At 43.3% G+C, this 20,262-nt stretch overlaps 1 protein-coding gene across 1 annotated transcript in view; it reads right to left on the bottom strand.

Annotated features, from left to right (window-relative positions):
• Positions 1-4,256: 4,256 nt before the first annotated feature.
• Positions 4,257-20,262, bottom strand: part of PPP1CC (protein phosphatase 1 catalytic subunit gamma) — a 34,068-nt gene continuing 18,062 nt past the window's right edge. The window contains exons 2-7 of the mRNA XM_035890469.1: positions 10,929-11,060; positions 9,437-9,667; positions 7,716-7,820; positions 6,485-6,708; positions 5,882-6,016; positions 4,257-5,487 (exon numbers count right to left, since the gene is read on the bottom strand). Of these exons, the coding sequence (XP_035746362.1) occupies positions 5,398-5,487; positions 5,882-6,016; positions 6,485-6,708; positions 7,716-7,820; positions 9,437-9,667; positions 10,929-11,060 (917 nt within the window). The 3' untranslated portion in view covers positions 4,257-5,397. The remainder of the gene's footprint in view (positions 5,488-5,881; positions 6,017-6,484; positions 6,709-7,715; positions 7,821-9,436; positions 9,668-10,928; positions 11,061-20,262) is intronic.

Here is a 20,262-nt window from a genome sequence, read left to right as displayed (position 1 = left end):
CGGCCCGGCCCCGCCGCCTCCTTCCCCATCGCGCCCGAAAAGGCTCCAAGCGGGCCCGGAGCCCCCAGCCGGGGTCCCCATCCCCGCGGTTCTCCCTTTTTGCAGCTTTTTCCCCGGGCTCGCTGCGGTAGCTCCCTCCCGGAGCCGCAGCTGCTGGAACAGGACACGCCGGGTGGGGTTTAAACTTTAAGTTTGTTTTTTAACCTTTTTTTTTTTGGCTCAGCTCCCCCTCCCCGACAAACCAAGCGGAGATCCAGGATCGGCGTGAAACCTAACTGTGAGCCTGAGCTGAGATCAGAGCTTGGCTGCTGGGCGGGGGCACAGATTAATCCCACAAAGTAGGTGGAGGTCCCAGGGATCAAAAGGATTACAAAAGCATAAACCCTAGAAATTAGGCCTGGATTAACCCGCCTCCATTTACAGACTTGTGCGTTACCGGAAGGCCTCTTCTTAGTTAAGGTTCCCCTCTGTCTTTCAAAGATGAGCTGGTTTGGGGAGCGCCCTGAGCAAACTCGGCTGCGGAAGGGATCAAGGACACATCTCCATTGCACCTCGGCTAGGACAAACCCAAAATATTTCTAATTCTTCCCTAATGAAGAATTTTTACGCTTTTAAAGCCTGAAGACAGTTGTTTCTTGGAAAGGGTTTCCTCCTGGAGAAAGCCTAAAACTTTTCCTGGAACCTGAACGTCATCCCCAAGCGCACAGGCCCATCCTCATCCTCCTTTCCCAGGGCGATGAGGAGGCAACGCCCACCCAGAGCTCCCAAACCTTCAGCCGTCACCCCAAGCCACCTACTTGCAGAGCTCAGCAGAGCACCCAGGGAGGTGCAGCCCTGGGGCAGCAGTAGGGAGGAGCTTTATCCTGGGAGCTTCCAGCTCGTTTTAGGCATTTTGGTCCCAGCTGACCCCAGTAAACACCAGCACAATCAGCCGGGGGTGGAAGGCACCAGCTCAGGACTGGAACTGCAGATGGCAAATCTTCTCCTGGAAGCCCAGCAGACCCGACCCCCTTCTCAGCAGGGAGTGAAGGTTTTAAGGAAAAAAACGCCAGCTTCTTCTCCTCCGTGAGCTGGGCCCCACCGGCCAGCACAGGCCCACCCGGCCCCCAGCACAGCTGCTGAGCGGAGCTTAGCGGGCTGAGCACCACTGAACCCTCCTTCTCAGCCTTCGAATAAAATCCCGATAAGCAGCGTGTGCGCGCAGAGCTCGGAGGGGCTGCACGGGAACCACACCCACGAGGTGCCTGGGCCGCCTTCCCCATCCCTGGGGGTATTTAAGAGCCGGGCAGACGAGGTGCTCAGGGACAGGCTTTAGTGGTGAGGGGTAACGGTTGGGCTTGATGACCTTGAAGGTCTTTTCCAACCCAAATGATTCCATGATTCTAGTGGGAGGAGGTGCTGCCAGCAGAGCCCCAAAGGTCTTGGCGAGGACCAGGCTGGTGCCCAGGGGCGATCTAAGAGTGACTCCAGCATTACAGGACCGGAGCAGCTCAGCTGCCTCGCCCCAGGGTGGCACCTTAAAGCTCTTCCCAACGCGCCGGCGGCTTGAACACCGATTTCTGCACTTCTTTTTACGGCAATAGCGCTGTTTTTCACCAGCCAAGTCTGTTAATCTCAGCCTGAGCTCTCTGCTCTGGGATGATGGGGGTCAGGACCGCGCGCCTGAGCTGCAGAGGGTGAAGGCCATGACTCCCCAAAGCACCAGGGCAGAGCCCAGCACCACCCTCAGCACCACCCCCCGGATGGGCAGCGGCTGCCGTGACCCCAGGGCAGGACGTCAGAGCCAGCCTTGGCCCCCGGTGGTTAAATTCGGCTGTCTGAGGGGCTGATGCTGCTGGGCGTCAGCGCCGGCAGCCAAAGGGGAGCAGGGGCAGAAGATGGCCAGCGGAACGAAGAAAGGGTTGGACTGCGTCTGACCAAGAGCTTTTTTAACTGAAACACAGATGCCCATGAGAAGAAGCCAGAAAGACGTGTTCCAACGCTGAAACCCCCGAGGCTCGAGCCCCTCATTTCAACAGAAGCGGGAAGGGCAGAAAAGCTTGGAAAAGGCTCGACCTCAGGAACTCAGCTCCCCGGCCCCCCCGAGGAGAGCTGGCGCTGTCACACCTCCCAGGCCACAACTCTGAGCAAGAAGCGATTTTTTGAGGCTCCGTAACGCACAGGGGCCCGATGCTGCTGCACCCCCAGGTGTTGTTTTCTAGATCCAGTTCGCATTCAACAATTAACATTGTTCAGGGGTTAAACCTGGGTCTAAAGTACATCGTCCGCATCTGGGACGAACGCGTCACGTGCCTGAAAGCGCCATAGCCTCCCGCGGAGACCTGAGCGCCGCGGGGGACGAGGCCTGAACACCACGAGCAAAATTAAATGTTTTGGGGTTGGTTTTTAGCGTACCGCAGCTTCACGTAACAACTCGGGGCTGAAAGCACGGACGCATCCTGAAGGCCAGCAGGAACGACGAGACGCCCCGTGCTCAAGAACTGCCTTTCGACAGCTGGATGGCAGAGAGGACTCAAACTTGGTTTTGGAGGAGTGAAGGAGGAACACGCCGCTACCTCGAGCAACACCAAACCGAGGGCATCGCGCCTCGGGTCCTGCCGCTCTTCGCAGCAGCGCCCCTGGGCGAGCCCGTGGCGTAGCACGCAGGAACGAGAGGAGGAGGGAGGGGAATTGGGGTTTATCGCGACTTTGCTGCGGCCGTTTGGGGGATCCTCGCGAGGCCCAGCACCCCTCCCCGCCAGCCTGCCCTCCGCAATGCCTCTGAAGCTCCAGGCCAGCAGGGACAAGGGTGGCAGGAGGCCGACACATTCCTTTGTCCATTCCGGGTTGTTCTTACAAGTATCCTGATGGAAAAACAAAGGGAAAGCGGCATCTGCTGGTCCTTCTCTCCCTCCGCTGATCAAAACCCCCAAGGAGCGGGCATAAACCGCGTCTCTGAGCTTTTAATCACAGCCCACAGCAGGATTGGGTCTTTCCTTCCTGCCTTGGCGGTGGAAGAGGAACCCATCCACCTCCACCACGGCACCGTGGGACTTCCTTCACGCCGAGCAGCCGGGGAGCATGAACCACGCTGGGGGAATGCGGCCAAGCAGAGCAGGGCAGCCCAGAACAGGCACCTGTGTCACTAAAACTGCTTTTGAGGAGAGAAACAAAACAAGTCGGAGAGGAAAGAGGCGTGCCAGGCTAAGGGCAACTGCTTTTGAGGAGAGAAACAAAACAAGTCGGAAAGAGGCGTGCCAGGCTAAGGGCGCAGAGATGGGTTAGCGCATTCCTCCAGGTACAAGTCAAATAAAAACTGGTTCCACGTGTGCGCTGTTGTTCACAAAATCGGCGACACAAGTGGGTGACTGACAAGGAGGGAGAATTACAGAGCTCTAAAGAAAACCACCAGCGTGATTTGAAGGGTGAAAGTTTGTGAGAAAGCCTTTAACAGGCAATCTCTGACGCCCGACCTAATGAGCTCATCAGAAGGCACCAAGAGGTGGGTTGATTACCCTTGGAGGGAAGGGGGAAAAAACCCAATCCAAGTCTTCAGAGCAGGAAAAAGGGCTCCTTGATTTGGCAGAGAAATACATTAAAAGCCAGACTCAGTGGCTGGGGGCAGCCCAGGCGATGCATCCTCAGCAAAAGGACGTTCCGCGCTCTCCAGAAGCCACGGGGAACTTGCGCACCACGCCGGAATGGAGCTGGTGGTTTCTCTCCCGGCACCACAAACTCCTCCTCCACAAGCAGACTCCACCGAGCACCCAAAGTTCATCACTGTGGGAGGGGCTGGTGACAGGGAACAGGCCACACCTCATCCAACTTCCAAAAACCTGGCAGTATTTTGTTCCACAAGGCAGAGGAGATGGAGGAGTGCAGACCAACGGCGCGTTCCCGCCCAGGGCAAGAGGGCTGACATCACACCTCATCTGTCATCTTCGGCGCAGCGCGCTTTGGCTGGCGTTCACACCTTGCCAAAGGAACAGACAGCAGCTGGGAAGGTTCCTCAACTTTCCTTCTTCACCAAGAATTTACAGTTCTTTAGCTAAGAAGTGGAGGAAATTGGTCTCATCCTCAGCGATGACGTTCCTCAGTCCAGGGGCCCAACGGACAGCAAGGGCCACACGCGCGTTAGAGCTCCAGAACGGGATCCGAACCTGCCGCCCCGTGTAAACACACACCTCTAGTACGCGTAGCTCAGACAAATCCAAACCAAGAACGCGTGGGTTTCCAGAACAATTTATTTATCCAAGTCAGGTCCTCCGATAGCAGCGGGGTATACGCTGTGATAAACCGACACTGAGAAGATTTAATAATTTCTTCATTTAATAAGTGATTTTCACTACATGGTATTGTACACTGTTATCTGTTCAAAAAAGATTAACAGGTTTTAAAAAACAAGATTCTGTGAGAGATTTATATAAACCGGTGATCGAGATCAACACCTCTGGGGGGCTTCTCAAGCTGCTTTCTAGGATGCTTTGTAGAACAAAGTCCTTAGGCTAAAATGCTCTAAACCGTTCTGGCAGACCAAGAACCATTTCCATAACCTCCAGCTTCCCGACGCTGGCTGCCCCTGGACTGACGCCGCTGCAGAACGGTTCCCTGGATCGGACACACGGAAACTGTACAAAAATGTGTTTACTTTTCCTGCAAATAAAACAAACAGCACAGCATTTCTGCTTGCTATTTCAAGTCAGGACTTCCTTTTCTCTCCAAGAGGAAGGCGCGAATGGAAAGCCCTGCCAGCTCCGTCTGGTGGGTCCGTTACAAACAGTTTTCTCAGAGAACTTTGGCTTCAGGAAAGAGACACAAACACTTAAAATAATGGCTTTAATTGTCATTCGAAGTATGCGGAGAGGGATGTGTGTCTGAATTAAATATACATCATACCAGTGGTGCTGGCAAGGTTGAAGGTTATTTCTAATGTCGACAGCAATAAAACTAACGTGTACGTGACGACGTTAAAAGAAAAGCAATCCCTTTAAAACAAAAATTTTAACGTAAAAAAAGTTCACAGTGGTTCGTATCAACAGTATGTAATTTCCGACAGTAACAAATCTCTACTCTCGCGGCACACTAGTGCCCTCTTTAGATCCTAAAGGAGAAAACAAGCATTTACACTACTCGTGGTACAGATTCAAAGTCAGTTGTACAGATACCATAATGACAGGAGAAGATGCTGTGGAGTGTACAGCTGTAACACCGACGGAAGGGAAGTTTAAAACTCTTTGTCCTGGGAGGGAGAGAAGTCTTTCATTCGCTGCTACAACCAGCAAATGCCAATTCATCAGATCAAAAGGGAAACCACAAACACAGTATCTATTTTGAGCAAGCTGAACAGTACACATTACAGTTTTAAAAATGGAGGTTATATACTATAATACAAGTCCCAACAAGGCAGTGCCAAAGTGACTATTTCTTTGCTTGTTTTGTGATCATACCCCTGGGAGGCGTTACGGGTCTGCTGGAATTGGGCTTCTTTTTCTCTGCAGGTTTCAAAATCTGCAAAGATAGTTCAGTCTTTTAGCAGAAAGTTTTAGCTTTCTTACAATCAAGTAAAGGCATTATACAGGTCATCTGGACGAGTCCTAAACGTGCCAAGAAATAAATGCGTTTCCTACTCAGAGCTATGAGAGGGCTTCCAGCAGCTGATCGGAGAGCCCGTGGGCTTGGATGATTTAATTCCAGGGTAAACCAGTTCAACTACTCACAGCAGCACGGGCTTATCACGTTTTCAAGACCTGAGTGCAAACACAGCCCTGTCTACATGGGATATCTGTAAAGATCTATCCAAAACAAGCCTTATGGCTTTGTAGCCGTAAAGAATCAATTCAAGACAGAGCAAATTTAAAGTGTGACTACGCTAACCAGGAGGTAAAATCTTCAGATACCGTACCTGAAAGGAGCACATTAGAGTTTCATCCACACTCATCATGGCACCCGCGTTATCAAATTCTCCACAGTAATTTGGGGCAGAAAACAGAGTTACCAATTGCCGTTTTGCAAAAAACTCATATCCATCTTCAACAACCTTTAGAGAGAGAAGCAGAAATATTAGAGCAGACAACTCCTGCCAAGGTGCAAAGCAGCTTAAACAGAGCCAGCAGCTGAAAACCTGCCTACATCTAAGGAGCGTGAGTTCCAAACTTTAACACCGAAATGGGAAGACCATCGCAGGATCCGGTTCAGAGTCCATGAGCAATGAGGAAAACCAGGACTCTGCTAGGTTCAAGACAATCATGTTCAGGAATGAGAGCCACAGTTTACATTTATTAAGAAAAAAGCATTCGTTGCAAGGGCTGTTAAGCCTTGGGACAAGTTGTTCAGAGGCAGTGGAATCTCAACCCTTGCAGATATTTAAAACTGGGCTGGACAGGATCCTCAGCAGCTCGGGCTTTCACTGGTTTGTCCCGTGTTGAGTACATCTGGGACCAGATGACCACCTCAGGTCCCCCTGAACCTAAATTACTCTATGGTTTAATGTACAAAATTAAAATACCTGATGAGCTCTACATATGAGATCCAGATCATGTTTATGGAGAAACTTAGCGACCACTTCAGCACCGAATGTGAAGGACACTCCTCTGTCATTTTCGCCCCATCCTAAGACATCCTTGTCAGGGTCAGACCACAACAGATCACAAAGTAGACCTTGATCCGGTACATCAGTGGGGCGCATAATTCGTCTTATCTGCTCCATTGACTGCAGGTCTGGTGACAAACCTGTTCAGAGTTTAGACACATGCAGTTTACACTTGAGTCCAACTTTACTCTGCAAGACTGAAGTATTAATTCAAGACAAAAATAATTTGTGTTCAAGCTGATTTCACCACTACAATTTTACATAGTTCAATGGCAATGATAACTGACTTTTTTTTTAATCCAGCATTTGTTTTAAAGCTTTTGTAACAAAAGACAAGTCACTTTTCTAGAAGATTTTCTGGAAGCAAGATAAGCAAAGCCATTTCCACATTTTACAGGATTACAATAATCTCACTGTAATATTCTGCAACTGTCTGTAAAAAGAGCTGTTAAGTAAGAGAGGCATTAATACTAGAAATCACAGGGTGTGTTTACTTTAACGATCAGGCCTAGTAAGATGAAATACAGTACCAAACAGACCTTGTACCATTTTTTACCGGTATGTCTCCCTGGGCAACTGTAATTACTTGCGGGCAATAAAACGTTTAAGGTGCAGTATGTATTTTATTACTTTGAAAAGTTACATGAAGCAGGTATCGCACAGCGTAACAGCCAATTTCTACAAGTGTAACTCCAAACCCATCTGGCTTTGGGCCAGGTGATCTGGTGAAAGGTGGCCTGACCCACGGCCTGGGGGATTCTACTAAATGATCATTAAAGCTGTCTTCCAACCCAAACCATTCTAGGATTCTATGAAAATGTTATGTCTTCACAATGTACACAAAACTCCTAGTTGTAAGCCTAAAAAAACCAACACCTACAAGGATTCTTTACTCAAACGGAGAGGCTATTAAATATGCCTTTTGGTGTAAAGAGAAAAGCAGGTCATTGTGTCTGAAGTTACAAAACTACAAGCTCAATGAGTCACAAAACTGACACTAATCAAGCTCAATCCTACCTCACACATGAACCAAGGCAGCGAAAAATCCCCGAAGTTTTGAAGCTTCAGCAGCGGAACCACAAAATAGCCAGGGTTGATGCTAGAGAATTACAGTTTCTCAAATATCAGCCAAGGAACTGTTACTTACCCCCATGACAGCAGAATATTTTTTCATCCACAATAGCTGCAATTGGTAAACAGTTGAAACAGTCTGTGAAGGTTTTCCACAGCTTAATATTGTATCTTCTCTTACCTAGAAGACATTTTGGAGGAAAAACAGTCAATACGCTTTTCTAACACAACTACAACCAACCTAACAGGCCTGCCGTAAGTTTACTGAGACTTGCAAAAAGTTAGCGTTAAAGCCTATACACGATTTATCTTCTCTGATACCCACTGACATACTTCATTGCTTATAAAAAAGTTGCAAAGGTCTCTTCCAGTGTGGCAAAGTGCTCTGAAGCGGCTCTGAGGATAGCACAGTCTGTTCAACTGAATGACATTCTGCCAGACTCTCTAGTCCCAACTTTGCTTTGGAAAATTATCCCTTGGAGAATTTGATCCATTTCAGAAAATCTTGCCATTTCCTGTTTTCTTCAGGGGAAAACAGCAATTCTTGGAAAGCAGATTTTCTTTAAATTTCTGCTGGTGTTTTACCACATAGAGTCTCTCTATGCAAAGAAACAGGACTGAAAAATGAAACGAGCTACAGTTTTACTTTCAAAGGGACTCTCCCAACAGATATGAACCCTGAACATATTTGAGATATATGACTAAGCCTGTGATTAATCTCTGAGGAGTCAACTCTGAAATACCACACATCTTTATCTCCTCACTGAAGGAGAACAAGACATGGAGAGTACAGCTTGTAAGCTACAAGCCAAGTATGTCCCGCAACATAAGTTCTGAGAATGCTTCAGTGCACGGTTAATTTAACAGTTTTATCTCCTCTACCTCATCTGGATTTATTAAGTCACATCCTTTGAAACACGAACAGACACTTCTACCTCACAGCTAAATTACTTGCTCTGTTAGGGTAAGGTCTATGTAATAGTCTCCACCACAACAGACCTTAAAGCACTCTGCAGTGCCAGAGCTGGTACACTGACTGCATAGCAAGACCGCGTTTGCTCAAAAGGAGCGCTCACGATGCCAAATAAACACAAGCACATTTCTTCATTAAAAGGCTGATGCGCTGGTTCAGGTAACAATTTCTGCAGCTGAAGCCACCTACTGAAAGAGCAAGTACCTGGGGCTCAATCCAAACACGCACCACACTGAAGGCTTCACACACACTTCGACCCATTTATGAAAGGAAATGCTGGGTTTGGCCAAAGCGACAGCACACAATACAGCAGGACTGCATCCAGAGAAGGGCAAAGTCTTTTTTTTTTTTCTGCTGTTGTTTTTAAACATTACAAAGTTACAGGTCTTAAGATGAAGTAGACTGCAAGCACTGTAACATAACCACGGTAAAGACCAGCCCATTCTCCAAGTTAGAACACGAGTATACATCATCATCCCTCAGGTGAAAGAAACAGAGGTGAATTTTTGTAAAGCACATCAAGTAAAATTCTCTCATTAGATGACCTCATATGAAGAACTTCAACAATATGTAGGAGCGAGAATTGTTAATAAACACAGCGGCCAATAAATAAAATGACGCGCTTGCATGCCGCTTTGTACTGTGAGGATTGGACTCCAGTGGGATCAGGGAAAGGACACATTTCCCTTCCTAAAACTGGCCAAGGGCCCCCCTGAAGTGCCCAAATGGAACTGCAAGTTAGGAAAGAATCCCCTAACACTGCAACACCCGCACCTCCTACCCCGCTTTCCCAAGGCAAAGACGCACACGTCTGTCTTACTTACATTCGTCGTAAAACCCATAAATTCTATTGATGCTGGCACATTCATGGTTCCCTCTGAGGAGGAAAAAATTCTCTGGGTATTTAATTTTGTAGGCCAACAGAAGACAAATTGTTTCTAAAGATTGTTTTCCTCTGTCAACATAATCACCAAGGAACAGGTAGTTGCTTTCTGGTGGAAAACCTCCATATTCGAAGAGTCGAAGCAAATCATAGTACTGTCCATGGATGTCACCTGTAGAGAGTATTCAGAAGCGACACGTCAGTGACCCCCCACTACATTCTTTGATTGATTCTAGAGAAAGAACAAATGAATGATGCTTCAGAAAGTAAAAAGCTTGCAGTTAGGTACTGCCTACAACATACTTAAAAGTTACAGTTGATCTTAACATACATAAAATTATCACATTCTGAAGTTTGACACTTACGTAATGCAACAGTTAACTGCACTAAGATGAACTGTGCAGCTACTTAAAAATACTCACATGCCTGTAAAACAAAATCAAGATTCCAAGAAACCAACTACATGTTCAAATGAAAATCTGACGTCCAGTTAAATCCTTTACTTGACTAGTGGCTGTGAGATCAGGAACCTTTACCTCATTCTTGGTATTTCCACACAGCATTAGTTATATTGATGGAAAACTGACTGCTTGGGGAATTTGCTTTCCTTTGTACCATCCCTGGTGTTTTCCTGAAATTCTCAGGAATTCAAATTCTAGCAGTGAAGTTGTATCGAAAATGAAATTGGTATTTCTGCCTTTTGTTTTAAATCGTGGTTTTGTTTTTGATGCGCAGAACACTAAGTAGTGGTTTTACATTACCAATGTTATAAATATTGAACAAGCTACTTCAATTTGAAGTAAATCCTCAGCGTTAGAGTAGGATAAAATACTGTTTGCTGGAAGCTTTCTGAAGTGCATTTATCAAAGCTTTTATTTCTACATTCTTCATTCTTTTAGCATAACTAGACATGTATATGTGTGCAAAGTGAGCACCACTGTGTCCAAGTATGGCGAAAGCAAACTAGAAAGTAATTCCAAGAAACAGGACAGAAATTTAAGTTTCCAGCAAGATTTTAAAATATTGTCAAACCACTGTTCAACTCCGAATAGCAGCTACAATGAAATACTGTAGTTCTCCTTTGTTTCCCCTTGTTCAGTCATTACTGCACCAAACATTATTGCATTGATACAAAAAACTCCTTCACAAAACTTCATGTGAATCCCTTCCCCATGAGACCGGATAAAACTAGACCAGTTACTTTTTGGGTTTGGATTATTTTGGTCCCCACTCCAATTCCCACGTCTCTTACCTCCTTCCCACTCCTCTGCCCCAAGCATCCAGCAGGGTTTCATTTTGCCTTTTGCTACAAGCATTTATTAGTTCCACTGTTAATAAGCAAAAGTAGCATCTGGCCTTTGTTCTCTGCTTAAGGTCTGCATTTACCTGACACCCACCACCACCAAGCATCAAATCAAAATCACAGTACTCACCACATATTTTCAGTGGAGCTTCAAGTTCTAGTAGAATAGGCTGACTCAGAAAGATTTCTCTGGATTTCAAGCACAGTCCTCTAATTTCGTTCTCTTGAAGTTGGACATTTTTGCCTGGTTTTGATCCTCGCACTGTTGGAAGGAATCAGAAGTTAGTTATCAAAATCAACAATATCTCTAGTGTTATTTTAAGAGCCTGACTAAATGCTACTGTAATACAGAATGAGAAGATAACAGGGTAATATCAGTCTGCTGAGGTGAAATTGCACTGCCATGTTACCAAAGAAAGGGCAGTGTGTTCCGTTTCAGTTGTATGTTACTTTCATTTAAAAGAATTCATGGCTTAACACTTCCCCCATGAAATGTCACATTTTAAATAGCATCAGTTTAGTTCTATTAAATATAAAACCCATCTTGGACAATGTGACTGTATATATATTTTTTTAAATGAAGCAGTTTTACACTTGTTCTCTGGAAAGCTGTCTAAACTCGAGGAAATGAAGTCTCCCATTTAATCATTAACATCATAGCTCAAATGTGCAAGCTTCCCTAAACTACCATATAACCTTGCCTAAGACAGTACCTAAACAACCAAGACTACAGTACCAATAAATACTGTACTGCCACATTCTACACTGCAGTTAGCAAACATGGAAGAAAATAAACATATGATCGGAAGGTCAGAACTATACATAAGGAAACATTTTTGGATCACAGTGACAAAATAGCTCTCCTTATCACTACCTTTGAGCATGATAAAAGACGAGCTGGTAGGAGATTATCTTCCAGCCTCAGAGCAGGCCCCCCCCCCCCCCCGCCCCAATCCTTCACCCCATCTCCATCACCCCCACTGCAACAATTCATAGTAGTTGGTTCCTTTTAATACCCATCAAAGCCTTCCTTCCTAGTCTGGACAACAAGGACACCAGCTTGCCCTGAACAAGTTTTGACAGCCACTGGCACAGCTTTCCCACCATTTACCTATCCCCCCCCGTCCATTTCTGTTGCTCAGAAATACAAAGGACATTTATTTCTATTGGCTGCAATGTTGTAACTATGGCTAAATTGCATGCAACAGCATTTATCAGCGTTAGGCTAAGACTAAATAAAAAAAAATGTGATTATGCCATTACTGGTGAAGCTTATATATTTATTTGATATCAAAACCAGTGACAACATGGAGAAAAAAAAAATAATCCTGTAGCCAATTCCAGTAAGATTATGGAGTAAAAGCAGTCATCTTCCACAACGTAACCCATTGGTTTAGCTGCAGCAAAGCCAAACGACCTTAGAAAATTCTCAGATGCCTGGAAACACTCGGACACCACCTCCAGAAACAAAACCACTACACTGGTAACACCACCTCATTAGGAGACTTACTGCGTACAACTCTTATGGCATCGAGACTGAAGAATCTATGCTCTTATCCAAAAAGGCCTGGTCTTTAGTTGCAAAAAAAGCAAGCAACAAGCCCCAAACTCTTTCAAATATAAGAACCTATGCAATATTATCTTCCTGAATTCCTAAATAACCTTTTACATACTGATTCAGTCTAATTCCCTTGATACTGTTTAACTTCAGCGTGAGAAACTGAAAGCTACAGATGACTCAAATATCTGTACTGCCACTGTGGGCCTCGCACTATATGAAATCAGAAGGTGAGAACTGCAGTAGGGAAGGCTGGGGTGGGGGAGCAGGGGGAATGTTTTAGGAAGAGTAACAACAAAACCGTTTGTGTTCCAAAAATTACAGTTTCTCATCAGCACAGAATTTTCTTACTTTTGTGCAAGCCTCTGGTCAAGAATAGAAAACATTGTTCAGTCAGCATGCATCTTATCTAGACCAAGAATAAAACACTGACTGTGTAATATCCATCCATAAAATTAAGTGCCAGTGGACGCAATCTCTACCAACACTTAGTGTTACTTCCAAAACAATTCTACTGTGCATACTGACTCCCCGAGACCCTAGCCATGGTGGCTACAGAATCATTGACAATACCCTAAACCACAGAACTTTTCCTCAAACAAGCTTCAAAATTAAACTTTAGTTCAAATTACAACGTATATTGACAGTGACATTAAGTTAATTGTAGGTCAAAAGTCATGGCTTTAATGATGTTATCTTTCAAGCACTACATGCTCCTTTATTATTCACTGCCTACGTATTATCACTCCACACCAACATTACATGGCAACACTGGAGTTACCACTAAACTTCATGTCTTCCATTAAAATATTTGAAGTAATGAAGCATATAAATGGAAGTTAAATCTCTGTCACAGCAGTTTATCACGCATGAGGCTTTTCATCCACACGGTAATTTTTTCATCCATACAGTAATTTTCCAAACGCTCCTGAGAAATGAGCAAGTTACTCAAAATGTAAAATATCCAGAAGCAATAAAACCCAAACACTTATAGAATAAAGCCATCAGCTGGCTGAATTACAAATGTTAAATTTTCCCCTTCTCTTAAATTTTACAATTCACCTTTGTTTTTGAGATAATACCATATACTGGCATTTAGTTTTCTGAGAAGCGAAAACATCTAACTTTCCATGATTTGGTCTCGTTAGAAATTGCTAAAACCAAACTCTGTATCTCTCACATCCATAAATTAAAAAGTGTAAGATATTATACAGACTATGTAATGCACTGAGTCACTGAGCTCATGAATAAAGCATATGCATTCATTTTTGCTGAAGATTAAATGAAAATCTGTAAATTAACTGTTTCAGATACAAGTTTCATATGTTTCTCCAATATATTTTCATTGAACCAGTATGATCTTCACGCAGTTTTAGTCATCGGCTTGTAGAAAACCTTGACAAGATAAAAAGATGCTTTGTTGCAGTTCACAAACTCACTGGCACAGGTACCAGAAGGAGGAAAGAACAGGACAATTTGATTCAGTTCTGTAGCACGCTGCCTGCCAATGACACTTCGACCACTTCCATTCAACATGAAATCGGCACAGAAGAAACGAGTGTTCAATTTCTTCTAACATTGACCTATATATCCTGAAAAGCTGGGAAACAAATATTTTTGGCTTCAAAAGAATCAAATATGCAGAACTGCATGTTGGTTTGAGAAATCTGTATTCTTAGTACACGGATTTTCTCATCCACAATGGAAGAACTGCCAAGGAAATACAGGATGTTCAGTCTGAACGACTTCTTAAAAGTCTGAGTCTTCAAGTTATTTAGTCCCACTAAGAAAGGCAAAAATAATATACTGTGAAAAATATGTTGTGTTTACAGTTTCTTTTCCCTGCTTTGGACCAAAACAAGGCAGCTTGTAGAGATCAGACAGTACGATACTAATTGGCAGCTTGGTCATAAAGTCAAAAGAACAGCTCAATAGTACTGTACAGGCACATTTGTTCTTTCAATGCATAAAAAAACCTCTCTCAGAAATGACAGTCTGGAACTGACAGTGGAACAAGCTAAAGATTAATCAGCTGAGGAAAAAAGTCAGCCCATTTCAAATAATATTTTATTTATGTCTTGTCTCAACTTACTGCTGCACTATTTCCAGACTAATATATTCCCATCCTCTTTCAGGCAGAGACGGTCCTGTTCTTAAAAATCATTTTTTGAGAGCTTGAATTTCAACGTCCAGTCTGGGCAGTCTTCTAACAAGTAAAATCTTCTCCACTGTACAAGTATGAGAAGTTTTAGAAAAATAAGCTCACTGCTAGATGGAAAAGACTACAGAAAAGATCCCTCCCTGGAGCCTGGATAATCTCTGCAGAGGTACGAGACTTGAACACAGGTTCCAACTATTAAAATTAACGCTGCTTTCCAAGACAAGGAGGAAAACTGCCAGAAAGCAACAACAGGCACCAACTCTAAAATGAAGGCGTATTATGAACAGAGGCGAGTGCAGTATGACAGCTGCCCAGCAGAGGGGGAAAAGGAAGTAAAAAGGAGAAGAGCAAAAACTTAACAGCATTTTGGTGCAAGCGAACAGAGCTAGTACAAAAGCATAGCTGCAGCTGCCAGGAGTTAAACCAGCGCTTGACACCCAGGATAACTTTTACAAGTTTCTTTGTGAAGGATAAATGGGTCAAGGACTGCGGGATCTAGAACATACAACAGTCAGACGACCATGTGCACACAGAGTACAATAGACTCTACGCTACATCCCATCACCAGCATTTTCCAATGTTCAATTTGGTGCCACACAACCCTTTAATGAAGACAAAGGCTACTACAAACCGAGTATATTGCCTCATTCAAGGTTAATATGAACAGGACAGATATTTATGAAAGTATTCAAAACCAGTAGAACATGCAAAAATATTAGAAATTTCAGCGATCCAAACATCTCATTTTCCTTCAGTGTTAGATTAAGCAGTTGAAGTGCTGTCAACTAAAATGATAGAGCCAAGTTCTTATACAGAAAATGTTTTCAAGAAAATAGTCTATCAGCAGGTCAGTTCATTTTTTGGCTTATTAAACATGTCTCTTGATTCTGTATTTTACATTAAAATGTGTGCAATCCTAGAGACATTTCCAAAAATACTGCAGGTTGTTTTTAATCTTGTTTTTTAGCAGTTCCTGATGACAGTTTCACATTCAGTTTTGCACCATAGGCACAAAGGGAATAAATAACTTGAAAGTGGCTGATGTAAAAAAAAAGGTTTTGCTTTACTGCAGGCACTACCAACTTTGATCAGATCATTTCAAATTCAAAACTGAAAAGCAACTCCTCGGTGCCCATGCCTCTAAAAAGAAAAAGTTCGAGCCTACTTTTTAGTATGACAAAAGTTCACAGCAGCATTATCAAACAGAAGGTTCTGCATGACTGCAAAATTTTCATCTTGCAACATACTTCCACACTGGAGAGTTATGTAGCAACAGGCACTCACACCGACCACAAATACTCAGAGATGACAAATTCCTCCACTTCACTGACTGGGCAACAAACACAGAATTTAACTGACTTATTTCAATCCACAGCAGTGATAGGAATCTAATCCTCATCTTCCAAATGCAGAGCTCCTATTTCCCATTATTGGAAATTGATGCAACACAGCAGGAAAGAATTAACATTAATCTACACAAACTATGGAAAATTATATGGTTTGAGGTCAATAAGTGCTGCCTCTCTAATAGAAACTTTATCACTCATCAAGTGAAATCTGACCACATTTCAGATTAACATCTGTGAGAATCAGGCAGAAACTTATCTCAGTATATGAAGCTAAACAGCAAGCAATGCTTCAGAGCCAATCAATGCTGTATTTAGGAGAAAGGTAAAAAAAAAATAGGAGAACTGCATTTGTAAGAAACAGTCTTCTCTGTTGTCAGCAAAAGTTTATCCATACTCTTTGGTTCAACTATTTTTAATAACTGGATGATCCTCTTTCCCCATTTAAAGCAAATTAGAGAGAATATCTCCTTGACAGCTATACAACAGGCTTCACCGGGAATAGAAATCTGTGGGTGTATAAACAGCAAAGTTTGAGGATGTAGAGTCTTTTTGCTGATTTTAGTGCACTAACCAGGATTTCAGCTTTCAGAATGGCTACCACCATTCTAGCCTCACATGGCTTTACCCAAAGGAGCCTCCATTCATCACTTAGTTTTCCCTTAAAAGCGTTTGCAGCGGCTGCAGCACAGAAAAGATTTTCAGAAACATTATTTCAACTTGGATTCCACATAGGTATGTTGGAACTGTGCTCTTTTACCCTGTTATTTATCATTGCCATGGTAAGACTAGTACATTTCTATCTTGTTTTCTAGATATGAGCTCCATTTGCAAACTTATCTGTGAAAAGCTGCCAATGCACTAGATTAAGGAAACAGAGCAGGGGCACAAGTTACAGGAACACCATCTGACATGACACGGAAAGGAAGCCATGCTCACACTCAGGGAACCTCAGGATTTGCCACTCATTCTTTACCCGGAGCTGAGCAGGAATCCTGCCATTTCCTGGAACTCTTTCCATGACCATACAGATGCCACTGATTTTTCATCTTACAGGGAGCTTTTCTGGCATCTTTTTATCTACTGGTAGTTTTGACTTCGCAGACACATATAACCACAAGCTCAAAACCATGAGGTTGCTGCCTACCACGCTCCTCCTAGAAGGAGCGCAATTTGCTCTCGTATTTGCCCTTCGTATTCCTCAGTAAAGTGAGCTAGCTCCATAAATATACGGGCCCTTATCCACCATCAAGGACAAGTAGGAAACATTTCAATACTCAGTGCAGGATACTGCCATTTACTGTACTTTAGAGGACTTATTCTTGTGAAAATTGTTGTTAGTACCGTTACTAAAAGTGACAAATTTAGACAATCTGTACTCATGAAATTGTTCCTAGCAGAACACAACCCTCATTAGCAAAGAGGGCTACAAATATCAATTCAGTTACAGCAAAAAAAAAGATCAGTATGTTAATGTTTTCATTGAACGGCTTTCCAACGTTGAGAACAATGTTACTGAAAAATGTTTTTTTGTGACATTTCTTCGCCAAATGGCTCTGTACTATATATAAACATGTGGAGCAAGAAAGACTCTCCAAATATTTACCTTAGAATGAGAAGCTAAATATATGCTTCCAGGCCTTTTAAGTAACAAACTAATAATTTCAGCTAACTAGCCACATGTGGGTGGGAGAATATCAACTATTTGGGGGAAAAGTAAGAATAATGTCATCTGATCAAAGAAGTCAGGATAGAAAGCAAGTAAAATCCCCTCACAAACACATTAAAATCTTATATTAAGAACAAAAGTGAGAGTAATTTATTATTCACCCTTTAACCACTTCACTTTACCTTGACCATTAGACTAGTTTCACCACTGGCATAGCTCCCGTGGTCTCTTCCAACAGTGCAACGCTAAGGCACACTGTAAACCAGAAATACCTGCTTAACTGTGTTTTCTCATTGATTTGAAATATTTAATCAACCACCTCCTTAATACTTGGGTTTGTTACCTTTAAAAAGGAAGGACTAATGCGCCCTATTCATATCCTTTGCACTTTATTAGCAAAATCACCTGAAGTTAACTATTATAAAAAAAAATAGGTAAGTATACAGTTTAAAGATAGCTATAATAAAATAGCAAATTGCTCTAAAAATTAAAGCTGACACAAGGCTTTGGGCAGCTCAGTTTGTGAGTAAGCTGATTATTAAAACAGATTTTGTAGTGTTTTCATGCTTGAGTATGATTTTCATCTGTGAGCAACCTTGTCTGAAAAGGGTAGCACTTGAAACAGAGTTCTGGTACAGACACACCAGACTGTGTAACTAACATTACGCAGCTGTTCTACCAGAACCGCACTGAAAAAGAATTTCTCATTTGCTCCAAATCTGACAAGAATCCTTACACAGACTTCAGATATTTTTCTTCTCCCACCACTTAATACCGTACAGACCTCCACTTCAGAAGTTCAGTCCTGTCATCTACCTAGCCAGACCTTAATAATTTTGGGCAAAGGATGAGTCAAGAAAATTTTAAGCAATGGAAGAGAATGGCGTTCGCACAGCAATTCACGCAGTTTAGCATTCTATCAAAAATGCAGCGTTTGCTAAAATGCGGCATCATTTTGCTCTTTCTGGAAAAAAAAAGTATAAAAATGACTGCCACAAAGGTCAATCACTATGTCTGGAAAAGATGTTTATAACAGACATTTAATAAGCAACAAAACCCCCCACTAGCATAGATTATTGACACTGGTAATTGTTTTAAATATTGGAAAACAATCATTGCCTCAAGGAATCCAAAATCACAGCTGAAATGTCAACAAAGGAAAAAATTAATTTCAGTTCTGGCAGCTGATGCAACCTCAGGTAACGTCTTTAGTTGCATGAACCATCTCTTAAAAGATCTTGTCAGTAAACCTTCTGAAGCCTCATTTACAAATTCTCATCTCCTCCAAACATGTAATACTGATATAAGCTGGGTAAGAACGTTAACATACTGACGTGGTACATCTTACTACTTTTTGAAACTTTAAACAAGGGAAACGATTCAAAATAATTCAGATCTCTTTCTAGGATTATCTTATTCCATGGTTTTGATATTAAGAACTTACAGTTTGAGAAAATTGCCCTAGTTACACTAGGGGAAATCAAGTAAGACTTGTAAATAATACTTGCAGTACAATTGAGCGTGTCAACAAACATATGCCGTACAGGACCCGACGTCTACAAATCGTACTACTAAAGTTTCAGGAAAATCCTGGTCTAAATTTATGAAGGGAAGCCTTTAAATAATTTAAATCAGGGCAGTTTAAATTGGTAACAGGCAAAACCCAAAATGGATCAGAGGAGAAGTCCCGTTTACTTTCGCTTATTCTAGTTCAATAATCCCATAATACATCTATGGGATTTTTAACTCCAAATAATTTCTCGAGCAGCACTATTGTTCTTCTGCCTGACCTTTTGCTGTCCAAGCCATTACACAAGGAAAATCTTGCAAGAAGGGTGTAATACAGCTGAAAGACATTTCTTCACCATTTGTCTCAGCAACATCTCAGATGACTTTGTGCCAAATGGAAAAAAGTTAAATCCCTGACCAAGCTCTTCAAGCCTAAGTCCAGATGAGATGCCTGCCCTGACATATGTGAAATGAGTCTGGATCAGGCTAGCTTCCTTCTCTGAACAATTACGATTTTCCTCCGTGCCTGGAAGAAAATTTGTCATTAGCTACTTCTCAGCCTTTTGCCCTAAGATCAGCTGACAATTCTAGTCCGGCGCTGACCCCTGCAACCAAAGGGAAGATGCTGAAGCCACCCCCTGCAACTTCTAGGTTTTCCTTTCATTTAGGAACTCCCATGCAACTCTTTTCAACCCAAAGCATTAACAATACAAGACAATAAGCCCTTCCACAGACTGTCTGAAACACCCAAACCCAACCCTCTATTCACACCTAAAAAGCCACCATATGTTACGAATTAAGAGCCAAAGTCCTTTGGTAGCATTAATGCAAGCAGCTATCAAAGCTAAAACCACGATATCCTGGAACCCATGCAAGTCTCCTCCTGACTTTCCAAAAAGCTGCCTCAACCAGCCTCTTTAAACACACTAGGTCTTATTCCCAAAGCCCCACGACTACGCAGCCAAGCACAGACCCCATGTGCACGTGTAGAAGGCAAGAGAAAAACCCCAGTCTTTTTAAAACACTTTTCCTACGAAAATAAGTCTAAATTAAGCATCTCCTTAGAGCTGCAGAGGAGGAGAAGGCGGGCAGCCGGCTGGTCCCAACACTGCACCGGGAGCGCAGAGGGGATCAGAGGGCAGGAACAGCTCGAAAACACACGGGCTGAGGGAAAAGTTGGGGCTGAAGGGCAGAGCCGCCCGGGGGGGCGGCGAGCCCCGG

Source organism: Egretta garzetta, unplaced genomic scaffold (genome assembly GCF_000687185.1).
Source record: "Egretta garzetta isolate BGI_Z169 unplaced genomic scaffold, ASM68718v1 scaffold343, whole genome shotgun sequence".
In the NCBI taxonomy this organism is placed as follows: domain Eukaryota; kingdom Metazoa; phylum Chordata; class Aves; order Pelecaniformes; family Ardeidae; genus Egretta; species Egretta garzetta.
The sequence above is the reverse complement of the archived record's forward strand: the minus strand, read 5'-3'. Positions and strand labels throughout refer to the sequence as shown.